The sequence below is a fragment of the Corythoichthys intestinalis genome, chromosome 16 (assembly GCF_030265065.1).
Source record: "Corythoichthys intestinalis isolate RoL2023-P3 chromosome 16, ASM3026506v1, whole genome shotgun sequence".
NCBI lineage: Eukaryota > Metazoa > Chordata > Actinopteri > Syngnathiformes > Syngnathidae > Corythoichthys > Corythoichthys intestinalis.
In genome coordinates, this window is record NC_080410.1 from 3,266,770 (window position 1) to 3,291,440 (window position 24,671).

The 24,671-nt window shown below is 39.1% G+C and overlaps 2 protein-coding genes across 3 annotated transcripts in view; both read right to left on the reverse strand.

The window, feature by feature from the left end:
- Positions 1 to 11,491, reverse strand: part of cln3 (CLN3 lysosomal/endosomal transmembrane protein, battenin) — a 70,927-nt gene extending 59,436 nt beyond the window's left edge. The window contains exons 1-3 of the mRNA XM_057861035.1: positions 11,388 to 11,491; positions 11,266 to 11,302; positions 5,327 to 5,423 (exon numbers count right to left, since the gene is read on the reverse strand). Coding sequence (XP_057717018.1) covers positions 5,327 to 5,423; positions 11,266 to 11,302; positions 11,388 to 11,439 — 186 coding nt within the window. The 5' untranslated portion in view covers positions 11,440 to 11,491. The remainder of the gene's footprint in view (positions 1 to 5,326; positions 5,424 to 11,265; positions 11,303 to 11,387) is intronic.
- Positions 11,492 to 13,015: 1,524 nt separating this feature from the next.
- dus1l (dihydrouridine synthase 1-like (S. cerevisiae)) overlaps positions 13,016 to 24,671 on the reverse strand; it is a 35,168-nt gene continuing 23,512 nt past the window's right edge. Inside the window, exons 11-14 of one of the 2 annotated variants that reach the window (XM_057861019.1) lie at positions 23,463 to 23,632; positions 16,430 to 16,467; positions 14,850 to 14,909; positions 13,016 to 13,438 (exon numbers count right to left, since the gene is read on the reverse strand). In XM_057861019.1, the coding sequence (XP_057717002.1) occupies positions 13,256 to 13,438; positions 14,850 to 14,909; positions 16,430 to 16,467; positions 23,463 to 23,632 (451 nt within the window). In that variant the 3' untranslated portion in view covers positions 13,016 to 13,255. Of the gene's footprint in view, positions 13,439 to 14,833; positions 14,910 to 16,429; positions 16,468 to 23,462; positions 23,633 to 24,671 lie in introns of both variants that reach the window. The other variant, XM_057861020.1, reaches the window with a different exon arrangement.

Here is a 24,671-nt window from a genome sequence, read left to right on the forward strand (position 1 = left end):
AACTCATGCCGCTAGATAAAAAAATAAAAACAATAATACCTGACTGCGGCCGACAGCTTCTTTAAACAACGCCCAGTTGCTACAAACATTCGGCCACATACGGCTATGGTAGATATCACTAGGGCTGCAGCTATCGAATATTTTAGTAGTCGATTAATTGATGGACTAGTTAGTTCAAATAATCGAGTAATCGGATAAGGAACATGAAAATTTAAAATACCTGAGCTGAGCCTCAAATGGTATAATTTTTTTTTTTTAAATGAGTATCTATGTACAACAAAAGAACAATTGGCTAAATTGCATAGAAAAAGTCGGCTAGCTTAAATGCTATAAAATGCTAGTTTTTTTTTTTCTTTACAATGCTCTTAACAAATGGTTCAGACACATATTCCCACAAAAAACGGCTGAATAGACCTATAAACTAAATTAAGAATGCATTAAAAAAAAACATTGGCGAAAGCAAAAACTTACGTTGGTCTTAACAGGGAGCAGCTGGATTCAGCCATGTGAAAAGAGGCAGACCAGAGGGCAGTGTATTCGCCCTCATCAATAAAACTAAATGCAAACACTTTCAAAATAAACGCCACTTTAATTAAACGAATACTCGAAGCAAAAAATTTAAGGCGAATATTTTTTTCTATCGAATAGTCGAGTTAATCGATTAATCGTTGCAGCACTAGATACCACAAATATGTAGAACTAGATGCGAAATGACAGACAGCGGCGAAGTTAGAACAGGTAAAGAGAACTAGATATGAAATGACAGACTTGCCGTTTAGTAGTTGCCGGGTTGTAAACAGCTGCCATCTTAAAGCAGTAGATTTCGCTAGAAGGCTCTGTTGTAGCGAACCTAGTTAACTTTTTATCTGAAATACTCCTATATCAGCAAAATCTTGACTTGAATCTATCTTTAAATGATGAAACAGTTTTAAAACTTTGACATGTCGAAAGTGGACAGAAGGGAAATTATGGAAGAATGGGAGCAATTTTAACAACTTTAACGGTTGATTCACATCAATAAATTAATTGAATGTAGTTTAAAGCTGCTGATACAGAATGGGGACTTGAGTATTTTATTTACTGTTTTTAACTAACTTGATACCGAAATATTAGTTTGTTTTAGCTTGAGAGAATTTTTGAACAATTTTGGAACTAATGTACAAAACATTAAAAGCGGGGGATGAAGGGTGGGTGGGTTGAGTAACATCAATAATCGATTTATAATTGAATCAGAGCCTCTGAATCGTAATCGAATCGTTAGGTGCCAAAAGATTCCCACCTCTATATTTTATGGAGTTAAGTGTGCACTCTTTTTACCCCTATCTTTGGGGTGACTTCCTTCTGGAGTATCAGCTGTGTTTCTGAGTTTATGTATAGATGAGTACAAGAGCTGAGCTCATTCACATGTGGTTATTATCAGTCATAATAATTCACTAATAAAAATCACTCCACCACCTTTTATGACCTGTAGGTGTCAGAGCAGAGTGATATAATAATTTGCCACCCTTTAAAACAGACGGCATTCTTTAATGTTTTCATCTACCAAAGCACTTGCAATTGTAGTCTTTTTTCCCCTGTTGTTCTACTGTATTACAAAATAGATTGAAACAACAACCAAAAGAATAATACTGAATAAATTATCATTATTTGTTAGCTGTAAAGTTTTGTGATTGTACGCTAGGTTCTTATATCCTGGTCATCTACTGGAGGCTAAGCCCCCCACCGTTCTTAAAACCTAGTGACGCCCCTGATCATAGTAGAATATTATTTAAAGTAATTTATAAGCCTGCTAAATTATGCTGCCTCTAGTAACAGTCTTATTTAAAGGACGTTATAAACGTGACGAAAGACAGTATACCTATGCTACAGCAATATTATTTACAAGACATTATACATCTGATAAACTGTCCCACCGCTACCCATGATCTTATTAGTGTTTCGACAGTGTCAGTGTCTAATATAAACGTGTCAACATGTAAGGTAGATTTGTTTGATAGTCCCCGCCGTTGAGCTGAGCTGCTGTTAACAACTTGAAATTTACTTCGACACAAACCCTAACCCATATCGACATGACACCACTACTAAGCAAGGCACAATCCGCTCACCTACCCAATCATCATCGCGTTTGCAACGGCGTCACCACCCGGTAACCCCTCAAAAAAGAGAATTTAGAAAAGCCGCATCCATCTGCCATCATAACAGCATGGGAGGACAACATGAAGAAATGTCTAAGAGTTGCCACAACCAAAATATTTTTGTATTGTATTAATTTAATGGCAGTGGATGGAAATGCAATCAGGAACCTGAAAGCTTATTGTTAGATATTGAAAGATTATTGTTATCGTTTTATCCCCCAGGGTTATCTTGATGTATATTAGGAATGAGAAATCCTTTTTCAGGCATTTTGTTTAGGTTTTTTAATTTGTTACTTGTAATGTAAACCAGTTGAAAACTGAACCTCGGACATAAAGACTTGTAGGCTTTAATAAGCCCCAATTGTTCTGCCCGTAGTTGGCTGGGATAGGCTCCAGTACCTTCGCGACCCTCGTGAGGAAAAGCGGCATGGAAAATGAATGAATGAATGAATGAATGTTCTCTTTTACAAAAAGATGTTACAGTATTAGAAACACAAAAAATATTGCCATTGATTTTAAAATCTACAATATTTAGTATATGTTTTGACCTACGGGGGAAGCCATGTTTTATGCGCGCAATGGACGCTCGGGGTGATGACGTTTGTCACTCACTAGACGGACGAACACTAACTGTCTTCTGCAATTTCTTCTACGCAGCGAGACATCCAACAGATACACACATCCGTTAAAAACACAAATAGTAAGTACTCGCCGCTTTTATCAAGTCTTTTATTACCTTTATATTGCCTCAAAATATTTTTTTGCATGTTTCCCTCTCATACTTTTAAGCATTGTGTTTTCTTGTGGTAGCTTTGAAGCAGATTGTTGATCTGTTCACCACACTAGTCACATAGCGTATTTAAACCACACTTATTTGATATTACTATATATATGGCGGAAAATACTCAGGTGAGGTGAAGTTCCGCTCTAAGACCCCCAATTAGGCCAAAATTCAAAATTGTCCTATATGCATGTGTGATACATCATTGAAAAGCTTAAAATCTCAATTTTCTGGGGGTAGAACAATTTTGAACAGGAAGGCATTTAAAAAAAAAAAAAAAATTAAACAGCAAAACCGTAACCGGAGGTGAGAACACTCGAGAGCATAATTAAAGACACCATGATTTTAACGAGATATTATCGTGTACTTACCTCTTTTCGATCCAAAAACTCCATGTAGCATGTATCACCGAGTGTCAAAACACAGCTGTGAATGGCTAGCCGGATTTTGGGGGGATTTTATGGGTGAAACATGGTAATATAACAAGGGTCGCGATGCAGAACTCGCAGACATCAATGAGTGGTCGAGATTTTCATTTTCAAATATTTACCCTTTTAAACTTGCTTTCTTTCATTTTTTTGTTTGTTTGTTGTATTTTTCATCTAAAATAGTGGGGAAAAAGCGAAAGTAACGAAAAAAATACATTAAGATACCCGTGACTTTTTTACAGACGCTACTTTTTTCATTGTAACGTAATTTGTTTAAAAGTTTAGAATATGCGAGTGACTAATTTTTTTAAAGTTTTTTTTTTTTTTTTTTAAACGAAATACTAGACATCAATTAATGATTCTAAGCTAAAATGACATACATTTCAAATAATAAATACGATTACATACCTTGTTTTAATGGCTAAGTTGAAACCAAAGCAGTTGCGCAACGTCTTTAAACGGGGGTTTCCGGGGTAAACCGGACAAATTAAAAATAGTTCGAGGACTTAATGCACCATGAATCTGCTATGGCAGTATATAGACATATTCTATCAAACACAACAGTTGTTTTGGCTTAAAATACAGCAGTTTTTTTAAAGAGGGGTGCAAGAGCAGAAACTGCTTTTTCAGCCTTGTCCTAAGTATTTTATGTTTACTATAACATATGGATGTACAACATATGTTTACTTCTGTGGTGAAGGGTCATATACAGTATGTACAGAACTTAATCAATTGTTGTGTTATAGAAGCCTGCCAATGCTTTAGTAGCTCAAGATAGTGTGCTATGCTATACATATAATAGTTGTGTATATAAGTGTATTGTGCAGTTTGTTGTATGTTGAGTATTGAATATGTGTATTTTTCTGTTGTACTTTCACAATATTAAGACGAGTGTCTTCCCATAAAAGCAAGAAAAGAGCAAGCCTTGTGGTTTATGGAAGTGCATTCATTTTTAGCTGGTTGTCTGGCAGTGCAGAAGTGAAACGCACCGTTTTGTTCATGTCATTATGAACATTATGGTAAGATCAAAGGCAAATCTATGTTGAATCCACCACTAGTTTTTTTTTTTTTTTAAACCTCCAGGTGTTCAAAAACTTACAGGTTATACATTTTAAAAATTATTTATTATCGATATCGGCTTTGAGGAGCAGGAAGTTATCGGTATCGGTTTCAAAAAATGGATATCGTGCACCCCAAGTATTGTTTTCCGCCATATACTTGTATATATAAAACTTTTGGCAGAACACCGTTTTTCCCCCCAACTCGTGTCTCGTCTCATCCAGTCTTTCCTGTTCATTTTGCTTTCGCTGATTGTTTTGTGAAATATCGACAGTGCTGTCATACTCATGAATGTTCCTCTCCAGTTCAAATTGAAAGGGTTGATTACATGTTTATGTCGCTCGAGTTATACTCTGGAAACCCGGCAGTGTAACCATGTGACGTCTCCGCCCTGTGACTTCAACAACAATGGCTACTAGTTAAACTAATTTTACAAATTGTATAAAAACGAAAATATCAAAAGGGTTTTTAATATCAAATTATTTAAACTCAAAATAACGTTTATCTTTTAAGAATGACAAGCCTTTCTATCCGTGGATCCCTTTAATGCATGTAACTGCCTGAAATGAACGAATAAATAAAATAAATAAATAAGATGACATTTTAATATTTACTTTGCTAGTAAACCTGCTGCAGAACGCCGCACAGTAAATAGTACGAATGGATTGTTCAGTGCCGTTTTGGCTGCACGCCTGGCTTTTGCTGATACAAGTGACTCAGGGCTGAGTGCAAAAAGGTATCGCCGGTTAAAGTGACCAGCTTCATTTAACTCCTTGGATAGTTCAATTGTACAACATAGTAAGTTGAAACATTCACATTTAAAGGCAATTACTTGGGTTAGTAACCCTAACTGACCTTTTTCTCAAACAATATAGCTCTGTCCTCTTACAAGAACTTAAAATATGATGAAAAAGCAGACTTACCAACATGGTCTTGTTTTCAGACTCTTGTTTTTTAAGAATGTCCTGAGCTGCACTGAGCATAACCACATATGCAAAGTTGTTGCATAATCCAAGGAGCCTGAAAAGGTAAACAAAATTAAATATTTCATTTCTCTCATTACATGAAAGATGTATCCATCCAACTATCTACAGTCCCTGACAAAAGTCTTGTTGCTTTTTCATTTTTATGAAAACAACAAAGAATAACTTGACCTCTAGTTGATCAACTGGAGTTGCAGCTGACTCTAATATATTTAAGGCAAAGGCCTCTTGATCATGCTCGCTGCGAGAAAAAAACAAAACAAGTTTGTCTGGACAAAAGTCTTGTCGCACACAAAAATAATGTAGAATACAGCTCAGAGGTAGACAATAAGGGAAATTGAAGTTCACTGGCCCCACTATCAAAACCACTGGCCCAGCTCAACGCGTCAGTTATTGATCCCAATAATCACAAAAAAGAAAAATTGGCTTGAATAACATGGATGAAATGTATTTTTTTTGCAGTAAAGTTAATGAGAAATGCAGCAAAATGGTGCATAAAACATGAATGTAGTGCAAATAATCCAATTCTAATGTATAATGTACAAACAAGGTAGCCTAATTTATGCAGCCATTGGAGTGCTGTCGTCCCACACAGATTTTTAGTCCATTAGTCGCATGACCATGGAGTTTTTACGCTAAAATGATTATTTTTGTGTAACATCAGCGTGTAACAAAGTGGCATGTGGCGTCAGCATTTACCCGTTTTCAACTTTAAGCTTGCACCATCTAAACAAGAAAAATGAATGAACCCAAATTGAATACGCTGACCACTTAAATTTTTTTTACTGTTTTTGGGAAACAAACACACACCCAAAAAAAAAAACTTTTTTTTTTCTTGTTAAAACCAGGGGGGCGGGCCCGCGGGTTAGTACCGTGCCTGGGCGAAACCTTCCTGTCTTCCTCTTACCGCCAGTTCAATTCTAGACTGTATCCCTAGAATAAGGCCGAATAAGTACACGAGACGAACGTCTTCTCTTAACTCATTTGCTCCCAAAAACATATAAATACTATAAATATAATATAAATAAATCCTATTTTTAATTGTTTCAGTGTCCTGAAAATGTATTTATACGTCTTTTACGTTTTTTTTTCACAAGAGATATCTCTAGGTTTTGATGCAACTTCGCTCCAAAGCACAATGCTAAAAATTCATTTTAAAGCAATAAAACTGGCCACTGGAGGGCAGTAGCGCATTTGGTAAGAACTACAACCCGATTCAACGGAACGAACGGCCAGGCTGCACGGCCGGGCCGCCGGCGGAAGACGACCGAATGGACGACCAGGAGGACGTCCAGGACGGCAGGCGCGGGAAGTCCGAGCAGGGCGACCGGGAGGACGTCCGGGACGCCAGGCGACGAACGACCAAGTGCGATGACTAGGAGGATGTCAAGGATGCCAGGCGACAGACGACCGAGCAGAACAACCGGGAGGGCGCCCGGGATGCCTGGCGCTGGACGACCAAGCAGAACGACCGGGACCACCAGTGCAGCGGACGATGCCGTTGAGTCCGTGCTGCTTGCCGAGCAGAGCCCGCACCGCCGTGCTCGACCGCTCGCGTCCCCCGCAACCCTCCAGTGTCCCACGACTCAGCCGGAAACGCGCACGGCCAAACCAGTTCCCCAACCAGGAACACGACATGCCCCAGACAAGTTCCCCAGGTGAACTCCGCCACGAGGCAGTGGTCACCACAAAAGAAAGACTAAAAAAAAATCCATCTTGATGAGACAGGCTACGATGAGCGAAAAGTTTACCCCGGCTGTCGCAGCAACAACAGCGTCATCTCTCACTTCAATAGTTTAGTTATGTGTAAATAAATTGTTACTTTGATATCAAAAGCTCAATTTGTCTTGTTGTTTATGTTATTTTGTAGAAGGAAAATGTTATTCAGATGTTTGGGGTGTCACAAAAGCAAAAAATAGCTGTGTTAAAGTCAAAGTTATGTTTGAAATGTATGCTTTCAAAAACAGCTAAATTTCTCAGTTTTTTCATCAGAAATTCGGAAAATTGCTCAAACTAAGCTATTTTCTAATGCTGATTTCTAAAGAATGGAAAAAGACATGAACTAACTTTTTTTCCTGCTGAAAGAAGAGTCTAATCTTTCTTTTGGTGGGTTCCATGTTTACGTATATAGCAATAGAACAGAATATTCTGTGGGCCTTGCAAAATCAGTCAAAATCCAGTAAAACGGCCGGGAGCGAAGGGGGTTGCACCGGTGAAAATGGCTGGGAGTGAATGAGTTAATATCCACACTTCTCCATTTTTATTTATCAACTCAACTCCTTCTTCCTCGCAACCCAACCACAGTCACATTCTGGCGCCCTCTGGCGGCATTGCAAATCATTAATGTAATACTAATTCCAAAACACAACACTCTGGAAGTTTCTCCTGGCTCAGGGAGTGTTTGCTGTCATTGACACTAGACCAGTGCTTCTCGATTATTTTTACTCTACTTGAGAGGTACTGCACTAGACGAACTTGCCACTTCAACACTACCGGTTTTGTCCTTCTCTCGTCTCTCCTGTTTATTTTGCTTTTGCTGCTCGTTTTGTGAAACATCGACAGTGCTGTTCTAATTGAAAGGACTGAACAGATGCCATGTTTCTGTCGCTAGAGCGGTGCTTCTCAATTATTTTCTGTTACGCCCCCCCCCCAGGTAGATGTAAACGTTCCGTGCCCGCCCCAACTCTCTGCCACCACTGTAAATATACTGTAGTATCATGTCTATAAAATTATTATTATTATAAGTACAACTCTGCATAACATTGTGTTCCTTTTAATATTAAAGAAAAATGTAATATAGATCAACTAACAATAAAGTGTAAAAAAAAAAAAAAAACACACACACACATCCATTCTGTAAAAATACACTCAAGATACATTTTTTGACCGTTTGACGCTGAAAAATAAAATTTGATAAAATCAATAAATAATAATAAATTCAAATTGATTAGCAACATTAACTCATTAGGACAATATGTCAAACAATTAGACCGAAAAAACAAAAACTAATACAACAAAAGGACAGTGTCATTGGTCAGAGGGACAGTTTTTATTTTTGCTGCAGGCAGTATCAGCTCCTTTGCTATGGTGTGAGGTTATTTTGCACTGAACAGCTTAGTATGCCACCTTATATGATGCTGACAGTGCTCGCTGGTTTACTGATGTAACACTAAGAAGCGGGAGGATTGTTGGCAATATGTGGCACTCGCTGAAAAAAATAATTCCTGCTGTCCACTAAAAAAGTAACCAGTCTGGTCTTTCCTCGTCTCCCACTGTACTAAAAGTCAAAGCCAAAAGCTAAATGCTACGTATGCTCCGTCATATATCCTTGTCTAAGCTTTTCATATCTCCAGAGCTCTTTGCTGTGTCCTCTTGTTTTGTTCAAAAATACTGCACACACGCCAAAAATGAGAGGGGAACTGTCACCCACTGAGTGGATGTGCAATTACACTTTATTCTAGTATGACAAAAATGTACGATCCCCAAAGTCACATGCGCTACCTCCAGCATCGCTCTGCGCCCCCCTATTTGAGAAGTACTGGGCTAGAGTCATACTCTGAAAGCACAGGGACGCAACCCGTTGACGTCACCGCACGCAGGGGCATGCGTAATTGGGAATTCCGTAATTGGGAATTAAAAGTTGCGTTCCGTATTGAACCAATACGGAACGCTGTTTATTCCGTATTTCACCATTGTCCCATGGGGCGGCCCCGCGCGACCCGCGGCTCCGGTGGCAGGCGGCGGTGCGCCCAACCCATTCACGTCTGTCACACACAAACAAACACCTCCTGCGCTCATGAGTGACCACTGAGCCAACAATAAAGGAACAAAAAGGGCAGGAGATATTAAAGACAGCAAGATAGTTATCTGCCTGCCCGTTGCTGTCTGCCCTGCACTGCGCTCCACTTCCGGGTTCGTTGCCTCGTTACCTCGCTCGCTCTGTTCAGTGCAACGCCCTGCGCGCTTTCAAAACAAAAATGTCTTCTTCAGCAGCAGAAGCTCAGGACACCCCACCTCATCCTCAAAACGGGAAACGTCTCAAAAAAATACAGTGGAGTGGTAAGAGGGGAACCCGTGGCTCGATAGTCACTGATGATGATTATAAAGCGAACTGCAAGGCAGGCAGGAAAGTTTTTGCAGCGTCTCACGGAAGTGTAAAACAGCATGCTGCAGGGGACCTCCACAAACGGAATATAAGATCCCAGAAGAGCCTTCGTCACAATTATTTGTACCTGAAACATCCCCTGAGCTTGATTTGCTAAGTTATTATGCTCTTGTATATGGATAACATATAGGCTATATTTATATTTACCTTCATACATCTTGCATTGATAGGAGCATAGCTAGGCTATTTCAGTTGCTACTATGGTTGATTGTCTTCAGGAATGTTGATTTTTTTTTTTTTTTTAAACATGCATTTATCATCAATCAATATGGAATGAATTTATGTACCCATAAAGAACATCATATTTTGTTACGCTAACTAATGCTCCTCATTTGGAATCATTCCTAATAGATTAACAGCAAATAAACACTGAATAAATAGTCCTACTGCGGATATATACTATCTATTGATTGATTGATAGTGAATTTGACCTCATCCCACTCCTACCCTCTAAATCAGGGGTTTTCAACCCAGTCCTCAAGGCACACTGTGGGTCCTGGTTTTTGTTCCAGCCGATCCAGCAGAGACAGTTGAACCAATGAGGCTTCTGCTAAAACAAGCCACACCTGACTGCAATCAACTGATTGCACTTGTAAAACACCAGATTGGGGAAAAAGTGTTGTCATCTTGTTTGGTAAGAATGAAATCCTGCACCCACAGTGTGCCTTAGTGGAATAGGTTGGGAACCCCTGCTCTAAATTACTGCAGCTGAGGTGACACAGGTATACCACACAGTAAAACGTAGCCAGCCAGAGATACAATAGTGCTGATTGTGGACACAGGCTCAATCAGAAGATTTTTATGTGACTCCAAAATGGTGAAGAAAATAACTTTGGGGAGAACAAAGCAGGAGGCACTGTGGAAACAAGTCCTGGGTCCAAAGGCAGTAGGTGATGTGCTCAAGATCTTAACGTCACTCATCCCATTCTCCATACAGACTGATGCCTCGAATAAATTGAGCAGGAAGATGCTTCCCCTTGCTGTCAAGTACTTCAGTCCAGAGTCTGGGCTCACCAACAAAATGCTGGACTTCATAGATAATGCAGACGAGTCAGCTGCTGGAATTGTAGCTCTCCTGGAACATTCCCTTAAGAAATTTGGCTTGTCAATGAATCACGTGACCGGATTCACTGCCGACAACACAAATGTTAATTACGATATTCACAACTTCGTTTTCACTAACCTGCAGAAAAAAACAAAACAATCTGCTGCAAGGAAACTGCCATGCCCACATAGTGCACAATACAGTTTTCTCATCTAAAAATAGATACATTTCTATGCATTTTAGGAGTTTTGGGGATGCCCCTTTTTTTCGCCCGTAAGGCTTTGGGCTTCCTTATTTTTCTATTTCTGAAAGGTGGCAACCCTAATTGCGAGTCAAAAACAATCGCGACCAACAAGTTAAACTAAGTTTACCAATTTTACGAAAATGAAAACATCAGTAGGGGTTTTGATATCAAATTATTATAACTCATGTTAACATTTATCTTTGAAGAATTACAAGTCTCTATGTCCGTGGATATCTATCCATCGTGGATAAAGCGCTGCTTCTGACTTTTTGGGCTAAACATTATTTTGCTCGCTTGCCAGTGCCCCGGTATCGTATTAGGTTTAGTGACGCCCCTGTGTAACGCTACTCTTACTTGAGTACAATTTTTAGCTACTCCACACACCTCTGAGCACAAGACAACTAACAATCCTAAAAGACACTTACCAAAATCCGCTCCAATTGCGCCATCCTTTAAATCGCTCTGAGGAACAGAGGAGGAAGAGCGTTATAAAGCGTTAAACGCACAACGCACTCTTGTATGGAGTGAGAGTGTATTTTTTACTAACCAGTCAAACCGTTGAACTGTTCAATTGAATCTGTGTTGCGAAGTCTATCCATTTATGAATTGCGTTACTTTAATTTCCTGTTGGACAACTCGCTGGACACATAGATATCGCATATATAAGGTTGATGTCTCAGAGCGGGGCCGGCTGCGTAAGTAAGTGGAAGCCATCTTGCATTGAAATACGATATAATTACACATGCAGTTACTTTAATGCGTCTCTGACGCTTATGGAAACAAACAATTTGGAAATCAGTTGAAAATTGAGCAATATCTTTAAGCTATTAAGCTATAGTTTTTTTCTCAAGTACAAGCTTCCTCGACGACAATGTTATATTTGGCGAATGGCTCCGACGCAAAATGGTAGACAAGTGACAGCGCTCGTCTTCGTTGGCTCACAGCGCGCATTAGAAATCTAGTTTACACATACGCTATCTATAGCCGGAACTACTCAGATCACGGGTTCCACCAAACCATAGACTTATACGTATGTAGAAATCTGATTCACCGAGCACACCCGCAATGCTTCTGCCATGTTGGATGTGTCATATGCACACAACATAGACCAATGCATGTATTAACACTTAAATTTGAAATTTCTCGAGTCTGTCCGTAAAATAATGCACACTTAAATTATAAATGAACTAAAGCTCATAAAAGGCTTTTTTCGAAGTTTTTGTTCTCCCTTCATGCATGCATCTTAACGACAGGATTAGAACGCACAGTTAAAAAAAAATAAAAACTAAATCACTGATTTCAGCGCGGATGGCTTCAGAAAAAAAAAATCAAATGGGGCACACAAAGCATCTCGCATACATTTTAGTTCTAGCCTGCAAGTGTCATTTAACCCTTAAACCTTGGTCAATATTTTTTTCTGATGTTTTAAATTCTTTTTAGGAGATGAAGATAATGTTCAATTTCTTATTTTTCTTTTTTTTTTTCTTCATGAAGTTACAAACATGTCCAATCCAGTGAACTTCATGCACCTGCACTCCTAACGTAAAGCAAAGTAAATTTACTATTTACTCAAATGAATTGTGTTCTATTGTGAATATAGGAACCCTTGATCCCTCTTATGCTTTGTTAAACATTTAAACATATTTTGGGAAATTTCAACACTTTCAACACCATAGGCCTGAAGAAGAAAACCAATGAAACTTTAGTTGTGACTTACCTACAAAAAAAGATAAAATGCATAAAATAATGCAAACTACAGTTAATCTGCACAAAAATGTATATTCTAAATTAATTGCTTATAAATATTACAATTACATACTAACTTATAACTAAAAGTCATAAAAACAGTGACACAATTATGTAACATGAGTTCAAAAATATACTGGGAAATGCAAGATGTCCACTTCATTGGACAAATGGTTAGTCATAAATTTCTATATACACTATACACAAATATTTAATATTCCAAACACATCTTTCCCTAGATGTTACGGTAAATCATAATATTTCTTTTTACTACTGTAGCTTTTCGGCATTGAGGTATCGACAGACTATGCCAGTGGTAGTCAACACGGGTTGTCTCCCATTTCCCAATAAAAAAAAACAAAACACTAATTAAATAACGGCAGACAAGCCTTAATCCGTTTTTCCTATATCAGTTTAATTATCTGAAGTCGAAAAACAAAGTATGTCCAATATTTGTGTTTTCCACCACGTTCGCTTGACAATGAGCCATGACCCGGACGACGATGCTCTTCTTATAAATTATTAATATGCAGCCGCAGCAGAGTCTTGTTCGTCTTGCTTAAGAAGAACATCGTCTTCTGGGTCAAGGCTCATTGTAAAAGCGAACTTGGTGGGAAAAAAAATACCAGAGAAAATACAGGTAGTTTAAGCAGCAAAATGCATGCAAGCTCAGAGCAGGGAAAAAAAGTTTGTGATCTGGACGCTATGCCATATCCTCTGTATGAAGCTTTGTGGGTTGGTGTTGAAGGGACTGTGGAGAGCTGCAGTTTTTCTCCATTTCAATTTTTGGATCTCTCTGGTCTTCTTGAGCTTTAATTGCATCAGCTTTGCTCTTGAATTTGAGTCCATGGCCTGTAAATCAGAATAAAAACTTTTATTATCTGTGTTACAAAATGAATATATTACTATAGATTTCACTTTAGATCACGTGTTATTGAATATAGTATATGGAAATATGTTGGTCAAAGAAAACAAAAACATTCGATAGAAGTCAGTAAGATTTGAAATGTAATTACACCCATGTAATTACACCTCCCGGAACGTGAACAGTAACTCTGAGAGGGTAGTCCGTAGAGGAGGGTGTTGTCTTTATCCAACCGCTAGGGGGAAATAGTATAACCAGACTCCACAATCCAGCAAATCGCTGAACTGACGACACCTTATGTATTTAATTGACAGAAGACAACTCATTGTGCTGAAAAACGACGTTATGAAATAAAAAGGCTATTATGGAAAAAGGCATGATGAAATTAAAAAAAAATACTTTGTGAAAAAACTCATTTTAGCTTGGAAAATCTTTTTCATAATAATATTACCTTATTGTACAATTTAAGGGCCATATTACACAATTTGTCTGTTATTTATCAAAATGGTGTTTATTTCAAAATGTTTCTTTATATTTATTTAATTTCGACCCTTTTGGTATTCCATACTCATTATACATGCATCTTTGTTCTGGAATTAAAGATTGGTTAAAGCAGCATCTGGTAACATCAGCAGTAACTTACCCTCAGTGGCAAAAATCTGACTTCAAATTTGAAAGAAAAAGATGATCGTGATAATTATCATTATCGACCGATAAGAAAATTTTTATCATGATAACAATATTTGTCATAGGCTTACCTGTAAATGCCCTAACATGAACATGAAGTGACCAATAAATGCTCCCAAAACCGGAAAGAATGTGCCATTGACGGCGCTAGATGTCCAATCTATGTTTGAGCCTTCAAGTCAAAATGTACTGGACATCTAGCACTATCAATGGCAGCTACTGAGCTAACACAGACACTATTCTAGTGGAAGATAATGGTAGTAAGCTGTTGGTTCTGTCCCCACCCCCCCGACCTCCCCCAAACAATGACACCTTTCTAAAACGAGATATCGATTTTTAACAAGAACATATCGTTAAACTTTTGGGATACAAAGTACCGCGATACAGCACCATTTTGATATAATGTCACACCTCTACTACACATGCTGTATGTACACATGATCATTGTTACCATAAGTGTGTCGTTTGTTAGCCTGTCTTTTTTGACTGAAATGCAACATTGGTATGATAAAGCTTGATTCTCCATAGAGAAGTGGTTGCAGAACCATTTTTGGCCACCAACCTTACATATAGCTCCTTTAAGAGGCCGCTTAGATCCTCTATTTTGAGAAGTCTATAACACTAGCCATGTGATTTTTCAAATTTAAATATAAAACAGAATATACTGACATATATATGCATTTGTATATACTAACTTAAACAGTTTGCCACCTCCTTGTAGGACTTCTTCTTACAACAGCCTCGACAAAGGTTGAAGACACACTTGTTTCCCTGTAAGAATAGAATAAAATAAGTGCTGTCAAGTGACTAAAATTTTTAATCACAATTAATCGCACCCAGACCATAATTTACTCACAATTAATCATTTATTATATATTTATTTTGATGATAATATATTTCATGTAGTGTTGGGGGCATGGGGTCTAGATTCCAATAAATTCTTGCACTCTCTGTCACAATAATCTAGGGCTGCAGCTATCGATTATTTTAGTAGTCGATCAATCAATGAACAACTTAGTTCAAATCGAGTAATCGGATAAGGAACATAAAAAAATTTAAATATCTGAGCTGAGCCTCAAACGGTATAAAAAAATAAATAAATGAGGATCTAAGTACAACAAAAGAATAATTGGCTAACTTACATAGCAAAAGTCCGCTAGCTTCAATGCTATAAAAAATTTTTTTGCTTGTTTTTGTTTTTTTACAATGCTCTTAACAAATGGTTCAAACACATATTTCTACAAAAAATGGCTAAATATACCTATAAACTAAATTACGAATGCATTTAAAAAAAAAAAAAAAAAAACATTAGCTCAAACAAAAACAGCTTATGTTGGTCTTAACAGGGAGCAACTGGATTCAACCATGTGAAATGAGTTACGTCATATTTACTGTTACCACTAGAGGGAACAGTATCTACCCAAATCAATAGAATTAAATGCAATCACTTTCAATACAAACCATTACAACTCCACTTTAATTAGATCAATACTCGATCAATCGTTGCAGGACTACAATAAATAATCGATAAACTGACAGCAAAAATCAATATTTTATTACAACACACATAATGGATTTATACCGTTGTCACCTTCAGTACCTAATCTCCCCTGTCCTGTTTGTGGGGCACTAATCCCTTAAACGGGTGTAAAGAGGGCAGCCAGTGAGGAGTTGACAATAGAAGAAGACTATAGACAATATAGGATGAACAGACGCAAGAACGGCGGAAAATGTGAACACAGAAAAACAAATCTAGTAAGTTGCTAGTGACCATAAAGCAGTGCATCGTCCCGGTTTATATACAACATGTTATTAACGTCTGTGCACTTTAATGTGTCTAGCTGTACAGGGTCATGTACAGTGGTACCTCTACATATGGACTGAATTCATTCCAGCTCCTGGTTTCTAAGTCAAAAAGTCAATGACACTGTGATGCTGTCATACATCGTCGTATTTCGAGCATGTCGTCATATGTCGAGAAAAATGACAAGTCAAATTTTACGTCGGATGTTGAAAGGATCGTATGTCGATGTACCACGTATTTGTAAGTGCGGTATATATTTCATTTTTTTGTAGTCATTGTCCTTGATAATGTAACAATTTCCTGTGCCAAACAAAAGGTGTACAAACTACTATTTATGAAAGTTATCTTTACTACTATTAAATAATATGTATAATTTTGTAGACACTATGTATATATGTATTGTATTGTAATATTTTGAAAACTGCCCATGTTTCTGAAATGTATGGATCTAGGACATATTGTCTTATGTATTGAATTGATATCTTACCTTTGGGTTGCCACACTGTTCACATTTGATGTACTTGGCTGTCGAGAGAAAAGCAGTGCATTTGTAAGTTTTTACATTAAAGTATACTCTTTTTAAAATAAATAAATGGAGTTCTGTAAAATGGCTTGATTGAATTATGTCGATAAAAGTCAAAACCGTTTCTTTTGGTATTTTATTCGTTCATGGCTTTAATACGATACATTGAATATCTTAAAGGTTGATCCATATTCCTGTATTTTGGTCTACTGTAATGTAGCACTAACTGTTGTACTCCCAGTCGTATAGCGGCTTGTCCTTTCATACACAGACTTTTATTAGTAAGGGAAAAAAAAAAAAAAAAAAACGAAACGAAACGAAAAAGGTACTCCCAGTATGCCACCATGTTCTGCTTTTAGCTGTACGAACTGGAGAGATGGTAAAAACAATATTCCAATAGAGCCTACCCACCAACGTCATAAAACCACGTGCTCGCTGTATGGTTCCGCCCACTTGTCCGTCATTTTGTCTCTCTATTAGCATTGGTTTCAATTGATCGAGGAATTTAAAATGCATTTCATGGAAGGCCCGGTGCTTTCTGATGCCGTAAACTCACTGGATGTGTTGCATAAAAGGCGTTATGTGGAAAAGCTTCGTTCTATACAGTCGCCAGATCCATATTTGATGCCTAAATTGATGATTTTTGACCGGCTGCCTTCACCGTCTCTGCCTGACCCTGATATTTACAACTATCTTGTCCACACAAAATCAGCCTATTCTCACGAAAGTTTGAAAAACTTTAAGAGCTTGGAGGCTTATAAATGCTACGTTGCTGGTTGGGTGAAACAGGTCCTCGTACACGAAAATTCGGCAGGAATCTTGTGCTCGGAAGGTGAGTTACGAAATTTTCAATTCAAAATCTTTTGTTCTTGCTAACATCCACTGTCAAGTCTAATGTATTTCATGTCATTTGTCAATGGAGCTAGGGCTTTTAATCTTTATATGGTTTAGCGATAGCACTCACTACATACATACGTGTATGTTGTCGGCGATTAGCCTAGCAATGATCTTAATTGTGGTTGTCAGCCCAAAACCCTCTAAATATATATTAAATGCATCTTACCAGATATAAAATGACTACTACATAATCTGTGGTAATCGTTTGGAGCCCAGTTTTCTCATCGAATTGCAGCAGCCCATCTCGCTCTCTTCTCTCCGGGTCTCTCGGAATCCGGTAGAACTTCAAGTCTCTCCGTCTTCTCCGTCTATCTTCTCTGTTATTGCAACCGACCGCCACACACGCCTTCACCATTTTGATTATTAATGTTAACGAGCAGAAAAACACGTCGTAAATATGAGGAATGTACGTAGCCGTAACAGGTCAACACGATGTGTTGCCGGACAAGTGGGCGGCACCAGTCAGGAGAGCGGAGTTGTGACGTCACGTGGGTAGGGTCTATAGCAGGGGTGGGCAAACCGGTCCTCGAGGGCCGCAGTGGGTCCTGGTCTTTGTTCAAACTTATTCAGCACAGACAGTTTAGCCAATGAGGTATCAGTGGAAACAAGAAGCACCTGACTGAAATTTACTGATTGCACTTGTAAGAAACCGGATTAGTGAAAGGCTGTCCTCATGATGGGTATGAACAAAAACCCGCACCCACTGCGGCCCTTTGTGGAATAGTTTGCCCACCCTTGGTCTATAGACATTTTCTTTTACCCTTTCCTGATCAATCCATTTTGACTGGGATCAAAATGGATTTTATGTCAATGGCACTGAAAGATCAGGATTCACAGCCAGTCCTTCAAGTTTAAGTGAATTGGACGTATGCCGCTGTCAATGGCAGGAAAATTTTGCTTCATTTCTTTGTAATTTCAAGATACTAATGTGCTTACACTTCCTGTAAATTTACGATCATTTCCTGTTGATTGTTCAGGCATTTCCAGATTATGTTGATGTTGTGTCACTTCCTGCTGGTTTTGGGGCATTTTCGGATCACTTCCTTGTTTGCCGTTGCCGGTGATGGACATCCAATTCATTTTGATTGGAGGGGGCTAATGAATGAATGTACAGTGGTATGAAAAAGTATCTGAACCTTTTGGAATTTCTCACATTTCTGCATAAAATAATCAAATGTGATCTGATCTTTGTCAAAATCACACAGATGAAAAAAAGTGTCTGCTTTAACTAAATACACCCAAACATTTATAGGTTTTCATATTTTAATGAGAATAACATGCAAACAATGACAGGAGGTGGGAAATAAGTAAGTGAACCCTCTGCCAAAGGAGACTTAAAGAGCAATTGAAACCAATTTTTACCAAACAATTTAAGTCAGGTGTGTGCCCAATCACTGATGAGCGGTGTTGGGCACGTTACTTTAAAAAAGTAATTAGTTACATTACTCACTACTTCTTCCAAAAAATAACTGAGTTAGTAACTGAATTACTCCATAGTAAAAGTAACTAGTTACCAGGGAAAGTAACTATTTCCGTTACTTTAAAAAGAACTTGTTGTATGTCAAAGAATTTGAAATTTTCTGAGCAGTATTCGAGTCAGTGGAATAGAGAAGAACAGACAGGTAGTTAACTTGTTAGGTGCTTCAGCAGATTTGAATTGCTTACCACAGATGTCGACAAAAGCTTTGCCCCAGGACTTAAATTACACATTACATGCAGGTTCTTTCCTATAATTTCGACAAACTTGAAATAGTGTCTATATCTCCACCTCTTAAAGGACAATTTTTCTTCTGAATGCTCTGCCATCCCGACCCTGAGCATCTGTTTTGCGTGTGTGTGTTTGCCGCACGCGCTGTTCCGGTTTGCTTGTGAAATCACCGGCTCTGATTGGCTTACCACGACACATGACTCTAACCCTCAGCCAATCACAATCACTTCCATCGCATCTCTCGAGGGGCTCCATTCAGGTAGGCTCGTTTCCCGACAATTCACGTCACCTTCAAAGCGTCTGCCGTCCTCAAGATAGAAGCAGAATTATTGCTGGCTGACAGTGGGAGATGGGAACGAGGCTAGCATCAGGTGCAGCAAACACAGAAACGTTACCAAACTTTGGAAAGCATTGTCTAATTGAACGAGCAGGGACAAAAAGCTTGGAGTCAGAAGTACGTGCACTATTCTCGAACCTGAACGCACCCCAAGTCTTGGATGACAAATCAACAGAGCAGAGTGTCGACTCGACACGGCTGGTAGTTTCTTCAATTTATTCAGAGTAAGTAACGCACCGCTTTTGACCGTCAGTAACGGTAACTGCGTTGTAACGGTGGAAAAAGTAATTAGTCAGATTACCCCGTTACTGAAAAAATAACGCCGTTACGTAACGCTGTTACTCCCAACACTGCTGATGAGTGGTTTAAAGCTTCCCTGCCCACTATAAAACAAACACCTGGTGAGAATTGTCTTGATGAGAAGCATTGTCTGATGTGCATCATGAGAGAGCTGTCTGAAGACCTGCGATCAAGGATCGTTGATTTGTAGAAAGCTGGGAAAGTACACAAAAACCATCTCTAAAAGTCTGGATGTTCATCAATCGACAGTCAGAGGAGTTGTCTACAAATGGAGAGAGTTTGGTACTGTTGCTTCTCTCCCAAGGAGTGACACCAAGAGATCAGCGCAGAATACTCAGAGATGTAAAAAGAACCCTAGAGTGTCTGCTAATGACTTACAGAAATCACTGGCACAGTCCAATATCTCTGCGCACACAGCAACTATATGTAAAACTATGGCCAAGAATGGTGTTAATGGGAGGACTCCACAGAGGAAGCTACTGCTGTCTAAAAACAACATTGTTGCCCGTTTAAAGGCAATTGAACACTCCACAGTAGTTTCGGCAAAATATTTTGTGGACTGATGAAACCAAAGTTGAATTGATTGGGAGTAACACACAACGTCATGTGTGCAGGAAAAATATAACAGCTCACCAACATCAACGTGGTGGAGGGAGCATCATGATCTGGCGCTGTTTTGCTGCCTTAGGGTCTGGACAACTTCCAATCATTAATGGAAGAATGAATTCAAAAGTTCATCAGGATGTTTTGCAGGAAAACCTGAGGCCATCTGTCTGACAGTTGAATCTAAAAAGAGGATGGATGCTGCAAAAAGACAATGATCCAAAACACTGAAGCACATCAACTTCAGAATGGTTTCAGAAGAACAAAATACACGTTCTGGAGTGGCCAAGTCAAAGTCCAGACTTGAACTCCCTTGAGATGCCATGGCATGACCTAAGGACAGTGATTCATGCCAGACATCCCAGGAATCTGACTGAACTACAGCAGTTTTGTAGAGAAGAATGGGCTAAGATTAGTCCTGATTGATGTGCCAGACTAATCTGCAGCTACAGGAAGCGTCTGGATGAAGGTATTGCTGCTAAAGGGGGCGGGGGGCACAAAATATGAAATGTGATGGTTCATTTACTTATTTTCCACCCTTTGTCATTGTTTGCATAGTATCCTCATTAAAATATGAAAACCTATAAATGTTTGGTTGGTTTTAGTTAAAGCAGACTTTGTTTTTTCATCTGTGTGATTTTGACAAAGATCAGATCACATTTGGTGATCTGATCTTTGCCGAAATGTGAGAAAATTCCAAAAGGTTCAGATACTTTTCATACCACTGTAACTGCAGATATGAAAGTGAGCCAAGTGCAGTAGTGTTGCAGTAGTGTAGTAGTAGTAGTACTGTAGTAGTAGTACACGCACTCGATCACAGAAATCACAAATCTACAGTTTTATAGTGCCAATGTCAAAATAAAAGCATGTGATTTTGTCTGTACAGTAGGAATGAATGAGCAACAACATGCCTGTCAGGCAGAACAACCTTGTGAGCCGGATTGGATCCTCTGATGGGCTGCTTCTGCACATTTGACAACCCTAATTTAGGGCACTTTCACATTAGACAAAGAGGACCAGGGTTCGGCTGGAGAGCTACCTCGCAACAACACTTGCAAATGACTTGTTGAAAAGGTTCCGTATTCACACCGTGCCAACCGAACTTTCCGAGTAGCATCACGTGGATGAAAGGCGCACTCACTGATTGGACAAATACAGGAGGAAATACTTCCCTCCAAAGAGGGGAGGGAGTGTCACAGCATTACGCTGTGACGCTGCACGTAATGTAGCATAAAGTCACTGCTCTACCAGTGGAGGGGTCGGCCCTCCTGACTCTATGCCGAGCGAATTGGAGTATATTAAAAAAATGCATAGGGTAAAACTAAACCATCAAAGGGAACCGCATGGTACCCCTGTCAAATTGTCGCAACTTCCAGGAGAGCGAGACTCACAAAACGGCCGCCCCGAGAAGCTCCGCCTGTCTTGGCAACTGTTACAAGCGCACCCCGCTCAACTGGCATTCACAAGTGAAGTAGGGTGCACCACGATTTTTAAGCGGACCAGAGTTCGTTTGTTGGGGCCGAACTAGAGTTTGGATGCGCGTTCGCCGTTCACATTTACAAAATGAAGCGAACAATCTGGAAAAAAACAAACTGGTGTGTTTAAAAAGGAACAAACAGTGCTAGTGTGAAAGCGCCCTTAAAGGTCTTTGGCACAATCTTTGCTCAACTGCTTCATGGTGGGTGTGTAGGAGGGAAAAAAAATTAAACAGCAAAGAAAGGGGAGTATGATTAAGCCATTTTTTGTGTGAAAAATGGGAAAAAGGAGGTGACCATGTACAGGTATAGCAGTGCTTCTCAATTATTTTCTGTTACGCCCCCCCAAGGAAGACGTAAATGTTTCGCGCCCCCCCCCCCCAACTCTCTGCCGCCACTGTAAATAGTATCATTCGTCTATATTACTATTATAAGTACGCCTCAGCCTAACATTGTGTCCTTTTTTTTCTATTAAAGAAAAAAAGTAACATAGATCAACTTATAATAAAGTATAACTTTTTTAACATTGTGTTGCTTGTAACAGAAAAGACTTAACGCGCATCAATTTGCCTGAGGTTAAAAAAAAAAAAAAAAAAAAAGTCACATCCAAACTGTAAAAATTCACTCAAGGTACATTTTTGACCATTTGATACTGAAAAATAAAATGTAATAAAATCAGTAAATAATAACAAATTCAAATTGATTAGAAACATTTACTCTTCAGGACAACATGCCAAAAATTTTGACCGAAAAAAAAACAAAACTGAATAGAAGGGGGGAAAAAGGTCTTTGGATAGAAGGAATGTTTTTATTTTCGCTGATTCACCACAGTGCTCACTGGTCTACTGATATAACACTGACAAAGCGGGACGATTGTGACAATTGGCAATATTCGGCACATTTTCGCTGAAAAACAATCAAGCGGCTTATCAATGAGATTGAGGTCTAATGTCTTAACTGATTTGGCTTCTCCGCTATAATCATTTTTAGACTCAGTAAACAGTGGTCTTTCCTCATTTCCCACTATATTAAAAGTCAAAGGCAAACGGCCCGAAAAAAGCGCATTCTCGGCGGTCGAGGGAGAACCGTAGGTGAGGGCGGTGGTCGTGACGATCCCAAGCCGAAAACGGCACTTCTCGGCCGGACACGTGAGAACCGAAGAAGACAGTGGGTCGCTGCGTGAGTCCAGCTCTGCATGAGTCTCTTCCGTGTGCTCTTGCTTACTTCAAAAATACTGCACGCACTTTGAAAATGAGAGCGCCACTGCCACCCACGGAGTGGATGTGCAAGTACACTTTATTCTAGTACGGCAAAAAAAAAAAAAAAAAAAAGCATGTTCCCCGAGGTCACTCGCGCCCCCCCTGGCATCGCTCTGCGCCCCCCTGGGGGGGCGCGCCCCACCATTTGAGAAGTACTGAGGTATAGTAACATTAAAGAGCTTCTTTACTGTTGATGTGCAAACATTAGAAAATTTGTCAGTGATATGTACCAGTGTGTAATAAAATAGAAGTACAAGTCTGCAAGTATGATAAACGATTTGTCCCCACATTAATTTCTTTGTCGCATTGTTGTGATTGACATAGTGATTCTTCACTCAATGAAGAATAAATTAAAATAGTCGGAATCTGTAGACGTTACAAAAGGGTACTTAATTCAAAAAAGTATGATTGAACTTACGTTTCTGATCAGGGCAAAAGTTCTTGTTGGGATTGCGGGACCTTTTCTTCTGTTTATTTTTTGAGAGTATTTGGGTTGACATAGTTGTGTCTTCTAGTGCTCTCTTTTGGCACCCTTTCGTCTTTTCTTGCGAATCCTGTATGTTCCCTTTACCGGACAGATCTTTTGGCCTGTAACACAGGGTAAAGAAAAGCAATAGATTAGGGTTGTTGTGGTCATTAAAAACAGTGTGCAGCCAAAACAAATTTTACGCATTATTTGTTTGGCACAATTTTACCACACTCGTGATTCGAGCTGAAAAGATTACTCAAATGATTTGAGTAATTCCATGTTAAAACTTGATCGAAGCATTTTCTCCGCCTCGAAGAATCGTTTAATTTTGCCAGCTCTAACGATGAAGTTTTGCCCGGACAACTTTTAATGCACAACGCGCTGACGTCACGTGTGTAGAGGAAGAAGGGAAAGGGAGCAGATATATTTAATTTCAACCATGCTTGAATATAGAGGTAACGATGACGAAAGCGAAGAGAAAGGCAGCAAGAAGGAGCAGAAAACGTCAAAAGTGTGGGAGCATTTCAAGCTAGAGACCAAGGTGAACACGGTTTCATTTATTCACTGTAAGACAGGACTTGCATTACACTTCGGCCGCCCAGCCCCAGCTACCTGCGGCCCCGTAGACCCTTCCGCAAGACCCGGGCCGGGCGCCACCGCACGACCCGCCAGTCTAGACACCGCTCCTTTGAAGGCATCACGTTTACTCTGAAAGTGAAGGAGCAATACTCTGGACAAGGTAAAATTAAGTTAACACAGCACTAATAAATAAGATTAACTTTACTGTACCTTGCTAACGTAACGTTAGCCCTGTGGAGGGCTAGGTTTCTATTAAGTATGACTACTGTTGATGCGTGGCTAATGTGTCTTTCATTCAGGCTTTATTAAATCTGTAAAAACACAGCGCTGTAGAGTGCTGAGGGTGTAAAATCATAATAAAGCTAACTGACAATTTTAGCTTGAAAGTTACTGATGGCTAAAACACCAAGTAGCACTGGTGCTAAGTGTGCTACAGTACAGCAGGTATCATACATTAATTTTGAACACTGCACAATCCTATCAGGATTTACAATTTAGACTAACTTAAAACTACAACTTAAAAATAGCTTGACACAAATGGAAATTCAATTGAAACACGTGGAAAAAAACACCTTTTAA